The 17,343-nt window shown below is 53.0% G+C and overlaps 1 protein-coding gene across 2 annotated transcripts; it reads right to left on the reverse strand.

Moving 5' to 3' along the window:
• On the reverse strand, nt 1–14,235 carry SLC35A2 (solute carrier family 35 member A2). Of its 2 annotated transcripts, XM_061572970.1 has the most exons (6): nt 14,132–14,235; nt 8,323–8,427; nt 5,553–5,735; nt 5,179–5,330; nt 816–1,071; nt 1–461 (listed from the first exon to the last, which is right to left on the reverse strand). In XM_061572970.1, exons 1-6 carry the CDS (start codon nt 14,169–14,171, stop codon nt 34–36), a joined length of 1,164 nt encoding a protein of 387 aa, XP_061428954.1. In that variant the 5' UTR covers nt 14,172–14,235; the 3' UTR covers nt 1–33. The 2 variants fall into 2 exon arrangements, with proteins under 2 accessions (XP_061428954.1, XP_061428955.1); XM_061572971.1 differs by lacking the exon at nt 8,323–8,427 and having other exon boundaries at nt 14,132–14,230.
• Between the last annotated feature and the right edge of the window lie 3,108 nt (nt 14,236–17,343).

The following is a 17,343-nucleotide window of genomic DNA, read 5'->3' on the forward strand; positions in this document are numbered from 1 at the left end:
CCCTCCCCTTCCCTCCCCCGCTACCGCCAGCGCTCACGACTTTGCGGACAGCGCGGCCGCCCCCGCCGGGCCCTTCTCATCCTCCTTCTTGGCGGCGGCGGCGCTGGGCCGCGGCGGGAGGCTGTAAATGTAAACGGCGCCGATCACCATGGCCGCCCCGGTCGCGAACAGCCAGTCGACGTGGAAATCAAAGAGGAAGATGGCGGCGGCGGTGGAGACCAGGATGGAGAGCGACGTGGCGAAGCCCTTGAGGATGTTGTCGGCGTACTTGACGACGACGGCCACCAGCAGGCCGCCGAAGGCCTGGTTGAGCACCACGGCCCACACGGCGGGCGAGTAGGCGTGCAGGAAGCCGAGCCGCGCCACCTCGGCGCCGTCCTTGGACCACATGGCGAAGAGGCCGAGCGCCGTGCCGTACAGGCCCAGCTGCACGTTGCGCAGCCACACCGAGCCGCCCGAGCCTACGGGCAAGGCGGGGCGAGGAGCGAGGAGAGAGGGCGATGTGGTGCAGGGAGGAGAGGAGAGAGGGTGGTGGTGGTGGTGGAGGATGGGGATGGAAAGAGGAGGGAGAGAAGATGGCCAAATCAAATTTCGGGTACACTTGCTGTTGGCACCATTCTTACAGCGCAGGGCGACCACATCGGGTGGCGCTGCGCCTACAGACACGGCCTGCACTAGTCTAGCAGTAGGGGGCGACCGGCAGAGAGGGACGCAGCGGCTCGCTGGCACGTTCGCACGCTCGTTTGCTCGCTCAATCACCCGTGCACCCGCTCGCCCGCTCACCCGCACGCCCGCTCACCCGCGCGCCCGCTCACCCTTGAGGATCTTCTCAAAGTAGACTCCGGCGAAGCCCGAGGAGACGCAGGAGATGACGACGGCGACGAGGCCGATGGGGTAGCTCTGCTCGCCGCTGGCGGTCGAGGACTCGCCGCCGCCCACCTGCTGCACCTGCACGGCCGCCACGCCGCAGAAGAGCAGCAGCAGCGACCCCCACTGCGCCCGCGACAGCGAGCGGTGCAGCATCAGCACCGAGAAGAGTGCCGTCGTCAGGATCTTCAGCTGGTACGTGACCTGAGAGAGCGCGGTGGGGGGCGGGGGGGGGGGAGAGAGATGGCACGAGGCACGCGAGTTCGGGAGGCGCGCGCGACCGTCGGCACCATGTCCGACGTTTCACTCCACATGCTGGGAGCTTCTTCAGCCCTAATGCATACGCATTAGGGCTGTAAACCGGTAACCGTTTTCAGAATCGGTTAACGATCCCACGAGTCGGGTAGCGGCGATCGTTTGCCATGCAATTTTAGTGACGGATGCACAGATTGGCCACGTTTCTCATCAGGTAATGGCGCAGCCCTGCAATGTCTGCTGGGAGACGGGGCCTCAACTCGAGGATGCTCGAGCGGGCATTTGGCCTACTCGTCCACGCTAACCAGACGTATTGGAAGAGGCGAGCGTACCCACACTTTACCCCACCGCACGCAAGCTGCCGATCGACCAACAGGGGTTTATATTGCCGGGTGGACGGAGACGTTGGGGGGAGAAGCTTGCGACCTCTCGATGGCTGACCATCGACCCCACCGTGGCAGCCCCCTCCGTCTCTCAGCTAAACGGTCGAACGCGTCGCATTCATTGCTCCAGACATGTCTGTCCGTACGGCACCAGTAGTCGTTTTGTTTTTGCTGCATTTGGTGAATCCAAAAACCATTCCGACCGAAAAGCCGTAGCAACCAGTTAAAAATGGATTTTAAAAGTTCGGTGTCCGGGTGACAGTTTGGGAAAACTGGTTCGAACTGGCTAAGTTTTCCATAATCGCTCAGAATTATCATATGCATGCCTCCCCCCTGTGTACCTTACACTGCAGGTTAACATGCAGGAGCAGTTTGCGTTGCTAATGTTGCCATCGCTTCGTTAATAAGCAACGTTAATTGCAGCACAGAGAGCCCTGTTTGAATCTATTTCCAATATGGTTCTTTGTGCTGTAACGTGTTAAGGACGAGTCGTGGATTCACCTAAACTTTCTCAAATAAATTTGTGATTAGACGGAGATTATGTTGCTGGGCTCTCCACATCAAGTGCATAAATTGGATGGTTTTAATCTGGCCATAGATGGGGCTGCAATTCGGTCTTCCCGTGAGGTCAGAAACCTGAGTGTCATCCTAGACGCCAGTTTGACATTTGAGGACCACGTACGGAATGTTACCAAAATGTCATCTTCAATTACGCAACATGCCTCGACTTAAGACTTCATGCTGAGAGGCTGGTGCATGTCCTCATTTCGTCAAGGTCGGATTACTGCGCGGTTCATTGCTTGTTGGCTTTTCTAAAAATGTCCTGAAAAAAAAAAGACTACAATATATTCAAAACTCAGCTGCCCGGATATTAACCGGCTCTAAATCGCGTGACCGTACTCCCGTCACTGGCTCCCTGCGAAGTAGAGAAACCACTTCAAGATTCTTCTTCTCACGTTTAAGGCCTTGAACGAGTCGGCTCCCAAATATCTCACCACCGATCCGCTTAACTTTAATATCCCGCTGCGAAAACTTTGATATCCGCCGATTCTGTTCTCAACTCATATATTCCAAATAACCATCTGTCGTTCTGTGCGAGACAGAGGCTTTGTGCAGCCAGGCTCTGCGATTGTGGAATTCCCTTCCTGGATCCATTGAGAAATCTGAGCCTGTGGCAATTTTTTTCGTCTCAAAACTCACCGGTTTTTGCACACAGGCTTTCTCCGCAACTTCGACTTCGTGCGAAGGGCTTTGAGGCCTTGTTACGATTTGTGCTGTCGGAAAACCGAGTTTGTTTTATATTTATATTCTTATGACAAGAGGGAGATGCGCAGACGGAGATGCGGATAGTACAGTACACACATTTTGCTAAAGTACAGTGCGCACATTTCGTATGCTCTTTACTTGATACAGCAATCGTGCTGTGACGGTTCCACCTGAAGACAGAAGCTTGTGTTGCCTCCGAAACGTCGTGATTTTTCATTTTACTTTTATTAATTTTAATGTTATTTTTTACCTACGTGACTTTACCGAAAAAACCTAAGAGTATGATGGTGGTGGTGATGGTGGTGGTGTTGTTAATAATAGCTGCCCGGAGGCCCAGCTGTAGAGCGAGCGGCTCGCAATCGGAAGGTCGTGAGTTCAAATCCAAGTTCGGGGGAGGGGTTGACTCAGCCCATCATCATCGCTCAGGGGTCGATAAGATAGCTACCACTTTGTGTGGAAGTTCAACGGTGGTTGTCCAACAGGAATGTGGCGTTTCCACGACTGCATCCTGGCCCGTGTGGGTGTGATGTGACTATCACACACCGGAGTCTCAGTGTCTCACCCTCAGGCCTCGTGTTGACTGTGCAGCAGCCTCGCGTGGCTATGCACACATCTCACTTTGTGACTGAGGGACCGCAGTCAAATCTGCCCTACAGTGTCATAGGCTTAGGGACTGCAGCCTTTATTTTTAAAAAATGACCATTCGAGCTGCAGTGCAATTTTTATTTATTTTTGAGTCCTTGTTTTTGGATTTGGCTTAGGAAATATTTTGGTTAAAGCCAGTTGTTCACACCAAATATTCAGTTTGGTTCATTTATCGGATTTTTTACAGCGCAAACACACACACACGCAGACAAAGCTCCCCTGTGTAGCCTTAAAAGACTGTTGGGGGAAGTATTGTGAGTGAGCAGCTATGAAGGCCGGCCCTGCCACATGAGGGGATGGGTGGCAAGCACCACGCCTGGCCGTCTTCGTCTCCCCAGTGGCGATGTTTACACACCGCACCAGGTACTCATTTGAGGCTGAGTCGTCCTAGGGGAGGCCCAGGACCGGTTCAGATAATCGTCACCGGTGTTGTCCGTGAGCACTAATCGAACTCGGGTCGCCGGGTTCATAGTGCAGTAAGCTAACCGCTCCACGACCACACACACACAAAGATCGCCCGTACAGCCTTATCAGACTGTTTGGGAAAATGCTGTTAGCGAGTAGCACCTATGAAGGCCGGCACGGCACACGAGGGGGAGGGTGTCCAGCACCACGCCCGGTCGCCTTTGTCTCCCCAGTGGCGATGTTTACACACTGCACCAGGTACTCATTTGAGGCTGAGTCGACCTAGGGGAGGCCCAGGACCGGTTCAGATAATCGTCACCGGTGTTGGCCGCGACCGGGAATCGAACTCGGGTAACCGGGTTCGTAGCGCAGCGCGCTAACCACCACACCACCGCTCCCCACCGCACACACCACACATACATACTCACATCACGCACACCTACCACACAACAAGACAAACCACGCACACCACACATCACACACATACACATCACACACACACGCACACACAGACCACACGCACACCTACCACACAACAAGACAAGCCACGCACACCACACATCACACACAGACCACACGCACACCACACACATCACACGCAGACCACACGCACACCACACACATCACACACAGACCACACGCACACCACACACATCACACGCAGACCACACGCACACCACACACATCACACACAGACCACACGCACACCACACACATCACACGCAGACCACACGCACACCACACACATCACACACAGACCACACGCACACCACACACATCACACGCAGACCACACGCACACCACACACATCACACACAGACCACACGCACACCACACACATCACACACAGACCACACGCACACCACACACATCACACACAGACCACACGCACACCACACACATCACACGCAGACCACACGCACACCACACACATCACACACAGACCACACGCACACCACACACATCACACACAGACCACACGCACACCACACACATCACACACAGACCACACGCACACCACACACATCACACACAGACCACACGCACACCACACACATCACACACAGACCACACGCACACCACACACATCACACACAGACCACATGCACACCACACACATCACACGCAGACCACACGCACACCACACACATCACACACAGACCACACGCACACCACACACATCACACACAGATCACACGCACACCACACATCACACACAGACCACACGCACACCACACACATCACACACAGACCACACGCACACCACACACATCACACACAGACCACACGCACACCACACACATCACACACAGACCACACGCACACCACACACATCACACACAGACCACACGCACACCTGGAAGGTGGCTGCGGGGAGGTTGGAGATGGCCACGTACTGCAGGTTGTTCTGCAAGGTGTAGATGACGGCGGGCACGCCCAGCTTGAGCGTGTCCGCGGGCTGCAGCACGATCGACTCGTAGAGGTAGCGCAGCCACTCGCACATGTTGCCTGCGCCATCGCGCGCACGTCACAGTATTAGCATCACTACTACTAATGACGCTCGTCGACCCGGGGAAGCCTCGCTGAATCTCCCCGAGTTTCCCCGCGTCTGCACCGCGTCTCCGCACCGTCTCCCTGCGTCCCCACCGCGTCCTCCCGCGCCTCCCCCCGAGTCTCCCTGCGCCTCCCCGTCTGTACCCACCCAGCCCAGCCCACCCCAGCCCCGCTCACCGCGATGCTGCAGCAGGAGCAGCACGAGGCAGGTGAGCATCTTGAGCAGCTCGGCGAGCACCACGGCCGTCGTGTAGAAGAACTTGTCACCGGGCAACGTGCGCACGTAGCGGATGCTGAGGATGAGCGACGCATTCTGCACCACCAGCACGGCCAGACTCACGTACTTGAGTCGTTCTTTGCCTGACCACAGTGGGGGGGGTGGGGGGGTGGAGGTGGGGGGCAAGGGGGGGGGGGGTGGGGGGGGGCAAGGGGGGGGGGTCGCCAACGCCACTGTCAACCAGCGCCAACCTCTAAGCGCACAGCCAGGCTCTTTGGCGGCCGGCATGCAAACACGGTGACGGACACCACCACCACCACCATCGTCCAACAGACTCAGCCACTGTTAACCACTCAGAGCACGCGCCTACTCGCACACGTACATGGCGATAATCCCACCACACTGACCGGACCTTACACCGAACCACACTAGCCAGCCAGCCAGAACCAACGCCTAAACCTAACCACGATAGCCATCCAGACTCTACCCCTAACCACGATCACCAACCAGGCCCTAACTTGAACCACACCAGCCAGCCAGACCCTACCCCTACCGTTAAGCAATTAGCCAGATAGCCACTAGCACTAGCCCTACCCTTAATCACTCACCAGGAAGCCACTCATCACCTAGCCCCACCTCCACGTTATTCATTTGGTTTTGTTCACGTTTCAAATTGAAAAAATATTTTTAAAAAGACGACGGTGTGACTCGCTAATGGCCAAACATGCCAATGCCAATTACTCGACTGGGATTACACGCAGCGGGCAACATCGCCACCCCTACTGCAAAAAACCTGACAGGATGAATACAAGTGTCGGGCGTTGTGAGCGCCTGGGTGAGGTGGGGACGAGTGGGGGCCCTGGGACCCACGGGATTCAGGGCCATTGTGCGTCCCGTGTAAGCGTCAGGTCCGGCCTCTGGTTTCACGAGATCCCACGACGAGATGACGCGCGGTTCCACGTACACAACGGCAAAACAAAGATCCCCCCCCTCCCCCGTATGGTCTTTACCAGGCTGTTGGGGTGAATGCTGTTGTAGCGAGCACCTATGAAGGCCGGCATGGCGCACCGATGAAGTGGTGGGTGGCCAACACCACGCCCGGCCACCTTTGTCTCTACAGTGCTGTTTACAGATCGCACCAGGTATGGATTTAAAGGCGAATTGCCCCAAGCGAGGTCCAGGGCCAGTTCAGGTATTGGTCATCGATGTTGGCTGCGAGCAGGGATTGAACTCGGGTTTCGAGGTCCGTAGCACCATGTGCCCCAACCACTGTGCCACTGCTCCCCACCAGCGTGTGTCCACAAAGATAGACAAAGATCCCCCGTATAGCCTTAACAGACTGTAGGGGCAAGTGCTGTTAGCGTAGCACCTATGAAGGCCGGAACGGCACACGAGGGGGTGGGTGGCCAGCACCACGCCCATCGAGTCACACCGTCGTCTTTTTTCTCCCTAGTAGCGATGCTTACACACCGCACCAGGTACTCATTTGAGGCTGAGTCGACCTAGGGGAGGCCCAGGACCGGTTCAGATAATCGTCACTGGTGTTCGCCGTGAACGTAAATCGAACCCGGATCGCCAGGTTCGTAGTGCAGCAAGCTAACCGCTACACTACCGCTCCCCACAAACACATGTTCACTACGCAATGTGCAGTCGTGTTACAACAAAATAGACTGGCGACGATCCATCACCAACGTCAGCCATGGCCCCGAGCCATCATCGCGAGTTGTTGTCTATCCAGTGCCGGAGGAAGACGTCCCTACAACGGCAGCGAACCCGTCTCGCGATCCGCGCGATGCAATGAAGCCTGCGCACGAGCCGATCTCGTAGCTCCGGCTCCTTGACGGATGTCGTCTCGGACGCGTTCCCTGCCCTGGCGTGAATCTTGACCATCGGCGAAAGTCCCACGGAGCCGCGATGTGTCCCGTCCAAGCCCCCCTCGCTTTCTTTAATAGTCTGGATGATCATTGGAACCTCATTTGCCAAAAAACATAACTCTGATAATGTATGCACTGTCCTTGAAGTTGATTGGTCCACACCCGAGACAGCTTTCCTTAGAGCCTAGTCTCACATGGGCTAGACCAGATGACGCCTTTTGGCGTCCAACACCATGTGAGACTAGGCTCTAAGGAAAGCTGTCTCGGGTGTGGACCAATCAACTTCAAGGACAGTGCACACATTATCAGAAATATGTTTTTTGTTTGCATTATGACTGCAGATAATGTGGTCTATGTAAACATGACTCCTTGTAAAAAAAGGTGTCAGTTTTGTTGCCAGATAGAAGGGTAAAAAACCAATTATCAGTCTGGATGATGTCGCGAACCAGCATCCGCTCTCTCATCCACGTGCTCCTCTTTCCGTCTCTCAGTGTAGCCCCACGCACGAGGCGCTTCGGAGCCTCTTTGCTCGCTTTGCAATTTATGTTGCCATTGTACAACAACCCCATCGCCAACCGCGGACTTGCCAACCGCTCGTTCACGTGCACACGGTTTATTTAGTTGTACACCGATTTACCAACCGCGGACCTGGCAATTTGAGTATCCACGGGTTAAGCGCGGGTCCGCAACACGAACTTACAAATTTCGCGGGGGCCACGGTTCTCCTCCGCGCCACACCGCCACCCGAGGCGCTGCGCAGCTTACCGCCTAACATCAGAACGCTCAAGCGGCCGGCGTTCATTTCATTTAGAGGCGCAGCGCCGCTGTGTTTTTAAAGACGTTGTCCTGTACTCACCGCAGAGAACCGCAGCGGCACGACCGCACTCTGTGAGAGCTGGCGCCAACCTGTGCCACACGCCGTCCCGCATGGCCTTGTGGGTGCCTTGATACGTCTTCCGACCTGAAGACGTACCGATAAAGTTATTTTATTTTTTCTTCCAATTCCGACAACGTGCTGCACACATACGCCTGTCCACTCGATCTGTTATTGATGAGCCGGAAGAAGAGGGGGAGGCTAGGCTGAGGTCCTCCTCCTTCTAACCGCCCCTTCCCCCATCATCATCGTCGTTAATATTAAAGGCATGTAAAGTTAATGTCATGTTTATGTTTGATTATGTCATTGTGTCATGCACTGTATTGTATCCGCGTTTGGTGAACCAACATGGCAAGTCAGTTGACCTATGACGAGTCTGACTGTGGCCGTGGTTCCTCTAACCCCTGATGTCCTAAAGGCCCCCCAGTATTTTATCAAGCACGGATTTGCCTACCCGCGACCTGTTCCAGGAACCTAACCCCCGATGGCAAATAACATTGATGACATCATCATCAATGTTATTTCCTCAATGGCGAGTGCTGTGAGCGGGCACCTATTAGACACCAATTATGGCAGCCTCGGCGACAGGCTGGGAAGGTGTTGCCTGGAACCACGCCCAGCCGTCTTTGTCTGCCCAGTACTGATGTTGACACACTGCACCAGCTGCTCATTTAAGGCCAAGTCGACCTAGGAGAGAGCCCGAAACTGGTTCAGGTTTCACTTGCTAGCGATGTCGGGCTGTATCCAGAAAGAAAAAAATCAGGTTTGCCGGGTTCGTCGAGCATTTCCTAACCACTGTGCCACCCCTCCCCAAACAACTATCCACACACGTACGCACACGATCACAGCAGCTCCCATTGATGTTGAACCAGCTTTCATCCTGTACTTATCGTATTAAAGCGCACACTCTCTCTCTCACCTTTGCACAATCATCTGTGCACACACGTTAACTTTAAAGGCAGTGATATATTTAAACAGAACGACCCACCTTTACGGAAGTATGTATGTTCAACTTCTTTTGCACCTTAAGTCGCCAACCGTGCTAATCGCCGATTGTGTCATTTTACACCAAGATGTCATCATAGCCAAAGCCATGAAAGCATTTTATTCCTGACACACTGGCAGAGACACACGCACTGACAGTCCACCAACCGTGGTGTAAGCGAGCCTGGCTCTGCTGATGAGACGTTGAAAGTCGAAACCGGTCCAGTTTGCTCGTAATAATTCAATGCAACTGAACTGGAAAAATATCGCTCCCAGAAGGCCATGCAGCTGATGGGATGTGGAAAATGACACACAGATACGCACATGAAGAATGACTCGGACAGACACAAAACCAGACACACAGATACACACAAAGACAGTGAACAAAAATGTCAGACACCTCGACGAGACAGGCACACATACATCGTGACAGGGAGACGCACACACACACGGACACACACATATATAACCCACGAAGACAAAGCTGCCATCATAGGTGCTAGCAAACGCGCAAAAGCGCACGTAAAGTGTCACACGAAAGAGTGAAACTACTCACGAAGGTTAACTTGTATTGTTGTTCATAAAGACAACAGCTGAAATCTGCACTTCGTAAAATCAAGTTGAGAGCAATAAGATGAGTTGCCACGTCACGGACAAGACCAAGATGAAGATGCCTCGTGTCGGGAAAAGTGCTGTGAGCGAGCATCTATGAAGGCCGAAAGCTTGTGCCAAATGTCAAAAAGGTTACTCAGACCTCCGGTCAAACACACACCATACACCCCGCATGCACACGCACGCACGCACGCACCGCTCACACACCACCAAAATCCGCCATTCTCCACTCAGTGGCGGTGACGTTACCGCGGCGCTTGTGCCAGGCTAGGTGCACCCCGAGGACACGTGAAGTGTCGAAGGCTCGCCGCTAGGTCACGAAGAGTGGCGCAGTGACCTGCCGGGGGGTGCGGCCATTGGTCAGGTGGGGTCGCAACACTGTCGAAACCACCTCTCACGGTGGTAGTTGTAGCTTTGGCCATCACGGGGGGGGCAAGGGACCCTCTGCCCCCAAGGGACCCCCTGCCTCCACGCTAGTTACGGTACTCGTCACGGGACAGGTTCCATGGGTTGACTGTGCACCCCCGCCCCCCCCCCTACTGTGTCAACTTGCCGCGTTTTAGCCGCCCGGGCGCTCCGCTCGTTGTTGTGAGCGTCGCAACAGGACGACTCTATCTCGAGGGGGCAACTTTAGCCAGCACCTGGAATAGGAGGTCATAGAAGGCATCTGCCTCAAAGGGCCTTGCCTTCATCCCCTTCCACTGACGTGCACATCTTCGTTGGGGGGGGGGGGGCGTATGCGAGCCCCACAGCACGACTCGCGGCTTCACACGCCTCGCCTCCACGCTCCGATAACCCCCCTTTTGTCGTGTTTTCAACAGCAATGCCGCTCCCTGTTTTGTTTGGCAGTTCGCTGCCACGTAGCGAAGAAGGACCGGCCACCCCTTCATGGCCGACTGGAGCCACAAACCGGCCCACCGCACCGCCACGTACTCCACAGAGGTCCTGGGAAGAACGGGGAATGACAACAGCCTTTCCGCCACAGGAAGCGTTGGGACATTCCACGTGGCCGACCTGCAGTGGTTTTCTGGAGGAAGCCCGTGAGGGAAAGGGGGGGGTTCAATCCGTCTCCACGACGTGGGGTTTTGGCCAGAAGGGCATCAAACCACGCCGGTCCCCCTGGGGCCTCCAGCAACAAGGGCGATTGGGTGTTTCCACCGTGATATATGGTAGAAGCAGTACTAGTACTTTGGTAGAAACAGTACTAGTACTTTAGTAGAAACAAAGACGAAGATCCCCCCGTGTAGCCTTAACAGTTAGCGAGCACCTATGAAGGCCCGGAACGGCACACGAGCCGGTGAGTCGCCAGCACCACGCCCGGCCGCCTTTGTCTCCCAGACAATACACAACAACAACAATGCCCGCCGTTCGCCACTAAGTGGCGGTGACCTCACCACGGCGCCTGTGCCAGGCCAGGTGCACTTTGAGGCCATCACGTGAAGTGTCGAAGGCTCGCTGCTGACAGCAGGTCACGGGACAGACCCAGCAGGTGTCATGGGTTGACCGATTTGAGACGACTGGCAGACATACAACACCCACTGCCTCACACTCACCCAGGGTTGCGATTTCCGCATGGAAAATGCGGAAGGAGGGTTCAAATTTTCCCGCATTTTTGCTAAAGTCAACCGCAAACAGTGGAAAGACTACTCCTATGACCGCGCGCTTTTAACAACACGTTAATGCGTTCAATTGGAAAGGATACATGCAAGGCCCAGCATCACGTAGGGCTTTGAGTTACTGATTGGAATGAATATATGATTTCCGCATTTCCGCACAAGAACCACATACTTTATTCAAATGCGGAGCCGTGATTACGAGCACATGTACATGATGTATCCTTTCCAATATAACGCATTAACGTGTTGTTAAAAGCGCGCGGTCATAGGAGTAGTCTTTCCACCGTTTGCGGTTGACTTTAGCAAAAATGCGGGAAAATTTGAACCCTCCTTCCGCATTTTCCATGCGGAAATCGCAACCCTGCACTCACCTGAGCCTCACCACACTCACCCCACCCACTCACCCCCAGGCACACCCCACAGCGCCCACCTTAACACCACGTCCCACACACCCAGACTGGCACCGTCATAGCTGCCAAACCAATACGGTTTATACCCCGTATTCTTGTACAGAGAAAATTGAGTTTTTAGGTCCATACGGTGTACAGCCGTTTCAATGCGGGCAAAAAAAATCACGTCTGTTTGTGTTTCTCCCTTATGGTCGGACTTTGTAGGATGAACGTTGAGATTTATAAGGGGCAATAAGCTCTGAATTGGTCTGCAATAAGGTAGGCAGCACTGATAAGGGGTTGACAGGTATTATTATAGATAAAGACCCCTAGAGATCCATAGAGACCCACAGAGATACATAGAGACCCATAGAGATAGCTAGATATAGCATAGATGTCAACCCATACGGTTTACCCCATATTCTTGTACAGGGAAATTTAGTTCAGGTCCATACAGCGTACGGCCGTTTCAATACTTGGGCAAAGAATGCATTGTCTGTGTTTCTCCCTTGTGATGGGGCTTTGCAGGATGCACGTAGAGATTTGTAAAGGGCACGGGGTGACCAATGAGGTCTGAATTGGCCTGCAGTAAGGTAGGCAGCACTGCGATGTGAACAAATCAGTGTTGACAGGCGTGCACCATGCACCACAAACACCACCACCACTAGTTCAAGTTAACTTATTAGGTATAGCCCTGAGCCATTCAGCTCTTGAATCGGGTGCAACCGCAACAAACAAAAACATGAACAAGAAAACATCTTAAAGTGACTATGTGCAAACAGAAAATCCAAGAAAAGACAGCAAAATGTTGCAGAAAAAGCACCGTACACCAACGCTGTGTACACAAATCCCAGTGGGATGCAAGTCAAACAACAACAACCACAAGACAACTTAGACTAAGGCCATCATTCTAACTCCGTACTACAACAAACATGGCCTAATCAAAAAACTTTTCGAAATCACCAAAATAAAGCCATGAATTCTAGATTTGAAGCTTTCGTGACTGCAAGGATTCATACTCTTAGGTTTTTTTGGGTAAAGTCACGTAGGTAAAAATAAATAATAAAATTTTAAGAAATAATATAAATACAATTATAAATCACGACGTTTCGGAGGCAACACAAGTCTCCGTCATCAGGTGGGACCGTCACAGCCAAAATAACTATCATGGCTCATAAAGCCATGAAAGCGATGAAACAGTGATCATAGGAACTGTGACCGAATTTTCACTAAAATCACTTCAAAGCCATCGTAACTCTACAGGACTCAATTCTAGATTTGAAGCTTTCGTGACTGCAAGGATTCATATTCTTAGGTTTTTTCGGTAAAGTCACGTAGGTAAAAAAAATTAATGACAGTAAAATAAAAACTCTGATAGGTGGAATTCCTCCCCGCAGAGGGTATTAATTCTAGATTTGAAGCTTTCGTGACTACAGGACTTCCAATATTTCACAAAATGACCCCCCCCACACACACACTGCCGCTACTGGATTATAAAGACGCAGTCTTCCTCCTCCTCCCTAAAGTCTTGCCTCTATACACAAGAGGGGCGCGTTAAGGGTTGTCGTCTTCTTCTTGATTCTTTCGGTAAAGTCACGTAGAAGGGAAATAATAAAATAATAAAAATTAAACATAATACAATACAATTCTCACGACGTTTCGGCCAAAACGCATTTTATGATGTTTTATTTTATTATGTATTTAATGTTTTATTATTTTATTATTTCCCTTCTACGTGACTTTACCGAAAGAACCAAGAAGATGAATCCCTGCAGTCACGAAAGCTTCAAATCGAGGTTTGTCATCTTATAAGTCGAAGGGACACCCGGGAGACGAATCGATTTCGATCGATTCCTACTGGCGCGTAATCGATACAAGACGTCGACGGCTCACGTAGAGAATCGTCAAAAGTAAAACCGGCCACTATCGATTCCACCATTGGCCACGGTGAGCTACCATCGATTCCCGGAATCGAATCGATCTTTCACCATTGCCGTGAATGAAGCATCGATCTCGGCGAGTTACAAAAAAAAAGATCGAATCCTTAACACCAACAACCACCGCCGCCAAACCGCCGGCAATCAACGTTCTCAACTCCGTGACGCCAAATCAACGCGAGGCACCGCCGCTGACACCTCGGGGCATGAAGGGGTTAGTGGGGGGGAGGTTAGTTTGTGACTCTGCGCTCACGTTTTCCGTCGTGAGCCCCGGCCTCCTCCGCGCCCGCCATAGCTCCGACTCCTCCGCGAAGCCGCTTCACAATTTTTTGTCACCGGCGGCGGATGTAGACAAACTCTCACATTGACCACGCCCCCCGACCGCCTCTCGCCCCGCCCCCATCCGCCTCTCGCCACGCCCCCCGGGCGTCGCGCGCCACCCTAGCACAGCGCCGATTGGTTGCGGAGCGCGCGCGCGGAGGGAGGGGGGGGGTGCTGGGGTGGGGGGTGGAGCCTAGACCGAGCCTCTGACCAATCACGAGGCGGCACCGCTCCTGACTCCACGTCCACGCTTCTACCGTAAAGACCCCCCCCTCACTCCCCCCAGCGGCATCGTCAACAGCAAGTCAGGGCCGATCCACTGCTGGATGAACAACTTTTCAACTTTTCTTTCATTTCCCGTCCACATGTCACCCACCTTTACCCACCCACCTACCCCCCCACTCCGGATCATGTCGATGCAACAGCTCCCCCCACGCGAGCTCGTTTCGTCGCTCCATCTCCTGCGGATTTTTTGCGTTCCAATTCCGATACTCCAATTGATTATCGACGCAATTTCGTTTAAGAAAATAGTATTTTTTCGCTGAACGATTTTATTTTAAATTTTTAACTTCAGTTGATTAACTTTCGCAACGCATCGGATTTGCGTTCCAATTCCGATACTCCAGTTGGATAATCGTTGATTTTTTTTCGCTAACCGATTTAGTTTCTTTCATTTTTTTTTTACGTTGATTAACTTTCGCCATGTATCGCCATGTTAAACGTCACGGGGCAATGTGACATTGTTTTAGTATTCTTGGTTCTTTCGGTAAAGTCACGTAGAAGGGAAATTTGAAAAAAGTTAAAATTAGAAAAAGTAAAATTTTTCTTGCTGTGGATTTCACACCTGATGATGATTGCTTGTGTTGCAGTCGAAACGTCGTGAGAATTTGTATTGTTTTATATTTTTATTATTTTATTACTTCCCTTCTACGCGACTTTACCGAAAGAACCAATAATATGAATCCCTGCAGTCACGAAAGCTTTAAATAAAAAAAAAGTGTTTTTAGTGTTCAATGAACTCGGGGTGCGCGTATCGCAATGCGCGGCTATGTGGCGCAGTTCGGCCGAGTGGTTGTTGTTGTTGTGTCGACAAATGCAATTAGCGCGGTGATAATTAACGAGGTGCCCATCAAAACCTTTAGAACAACAACTGTCATGACCACCGCTTGCCCCGCGCGCTCTCCAATAGGTGGCGATACAGACCGCCTGTTCGTCTGTCATCACCGGCGAAATCAGACAGACAACGCTGCGTGTTTACACGGCAGGCAAGCAGGTCTCTTCTCCTATAAGGGGCCGTCCATAAATGACGTCACGCGATCTTGGACGATTTTTGACCCCCCCTCCCATCGTCACACGGCGTCACAAAAAGTCAGACCCCCCCTCCTTAAATATGACGCCACAAAGCTCTGCCCCCCCCCCAAAAAAAATCAAACATGCTTCAAATCGCTTTAAACTATTGTCACTGCAGTGCGTATTTAATGTGGCGCTGCACTCTGATGTTGTAGGAAAAAAGATTTCTTAAGAAGTCTATTTAATTAAGTAGAACGTGTTGTCTGTATTTATTTAAGTTGCGCATTTTGATGCGACGTCACATTTCTCAAACACCCCCTCCCCTCGTCACACATCGTCACAAATGTCTGACCCCCCCCCCCCAGGTGCGTGAAGTCATTTATGGACGGCCCCTTGTGTGTTTTTAATTTGTTTTTGGCAAACAAATAAATAACTGCAGACGTTTCGCCTCATTGTTTGTATTTGTTGTTGAGTTTTCTTTCTTGTGATTATTATTCGTTGTGAGTATTATTTGTTGTGAGCATTGTTCACTGTGAGTATTGTTCGTTGTGAACATTGTTCACTGTGAGTATTCTTTGTTGTGAGCATTGTTCGTTGCATTGTTTGTTGTGAGTATTGTTCGTTGTGAGTATTGTTCACTGTGAGTATTGTTCACTGTGAGTATTGTTCACTGTGAGTATTGTTCTGCTGCGCGTTACACAATTCCCCGTCGACCCAGGGCCCGTGTCCAGCAGCGAGGCTCCATACCGGCGAGCACGTGACCGCCTCAGGAGTACCACGTGACCGCCTCAGCAGCACCACGTGACCGCCTCGGCACCACGTGACCGCCTCAGCAGCACCACGTGACCGCCTCGGCACGTGGCCGCCCGGTCGAGTTGTGGAGTCGCTCCCGCTGGGCGAGGTGCTCCTCGCCGTCGCTCCGCGGAGACCCTCCGCTCGCGCACCGCGTGCCCTTCGGCACGGCGTCCGACGTTTCGCGGCGCTCCGCGAGCCTTTTCGGGGGATTCAATCGACGGAAGACGCTCCCAGAGGGGGGGGGGGCACGTGGCGCGACATGTCGAGGACATCGTCGATGACCATTTGTGACTCCGCACGGCGCGTTCGCGTGACCATTTCCGGCCACTAGGGGCCGCTACATCCACGACGATGTTCAGCACGTGGCTCGGGACATCATCACGATCATCTCGACTCCACCTCCACCAACCTCCAGTACAGAGGTCGCAACCGGGTACCCGATACCCGTACCCTACCCGATACCCGGCCAGGTACGGGTACGGGTACCCGTTTGCGACCCTGGTGCGGCCGGGTACGGGTACGGGTAAGGAATCAAAACCCGTTTGCGACCTCTGCTCCAGCATCACCACCACCGTTAGCAGCAGCACCACCATCAATAATCATCGCCATTCCCACCACCATAACGATCGCCCGTGTAGCCTTAACAGACTGTCGGGGCAAGTGCTGTTACCTATGAAGGCCGGCACGGCACACGAGGCGGTGGGTGGCCAGCACCACGCCCGGCCGCCTTTGTCTCCCCAGTGGCGATGTTTACGCACCGCACCAGGTACTCATTCGAGGCTGAGTCGACCGGCCCGGGACCGGTTCAGGAAATTATTACCGGTGTGAACAGGAATCGAACTCGAATCGCCGGGTTCGTAGTGGAACGCGCTAACCACTGCACTACCGCTCACCACCTCCACCACCATCACCACCTCCACCACCATCACCACCATCACCACCACCATCACCACCTCCTCCATCACCACCTCCACCACCACCTCCATCACCACCTCCACCATCACCACCTCCACCACCATCACCACCTCCACCATCACCACCTCCACCACCATCACCACT

The sequence above is a fragment of the Lethenteron reissneri genome, chromosome 51 (genome assembly GCF_015708825.2).
Source record: "Lethenteron reissneri isolate LAM-NWPU_2019-01 chromosome 51, ASM1570882v1, whole genome shotgun sequence".
Lineage (NCBI taxonomy): Eukaryota > Metazoa > Chordata > Hyperoartia > Petromyzontiformes > Petromyzontidae > Lethenteron > Lethenteron reissneri.

What these genes read in the sequence shown, in the direction of transcription:
- SLC35A2 (XM_061572970.1), bottom strand. Translation starts at nt 14,171, where the DNA reads ATGGCGGGCGCGGAGGAGGCCGGGGCTCACGACGGAAAAC. An exon ending in TGCCGCTGCGGTTCTCTGCG is followed by an intron (nt 5,736 to 8,322) that starts GTGAGTACAGGA and finishes CACTGTGGTCAG; the next exon opens with GCAAAGAACGACTCAAGTAC. An exon ending in CTTTGAGAAGATCCTCAAGG is followed by an intron (nt 462 to 815) that starts GTGAGCGGGCGC and finishes CCTTGCCCGTAG; the next exon opens with GCTCGGGCGGCTCGGTGTGG.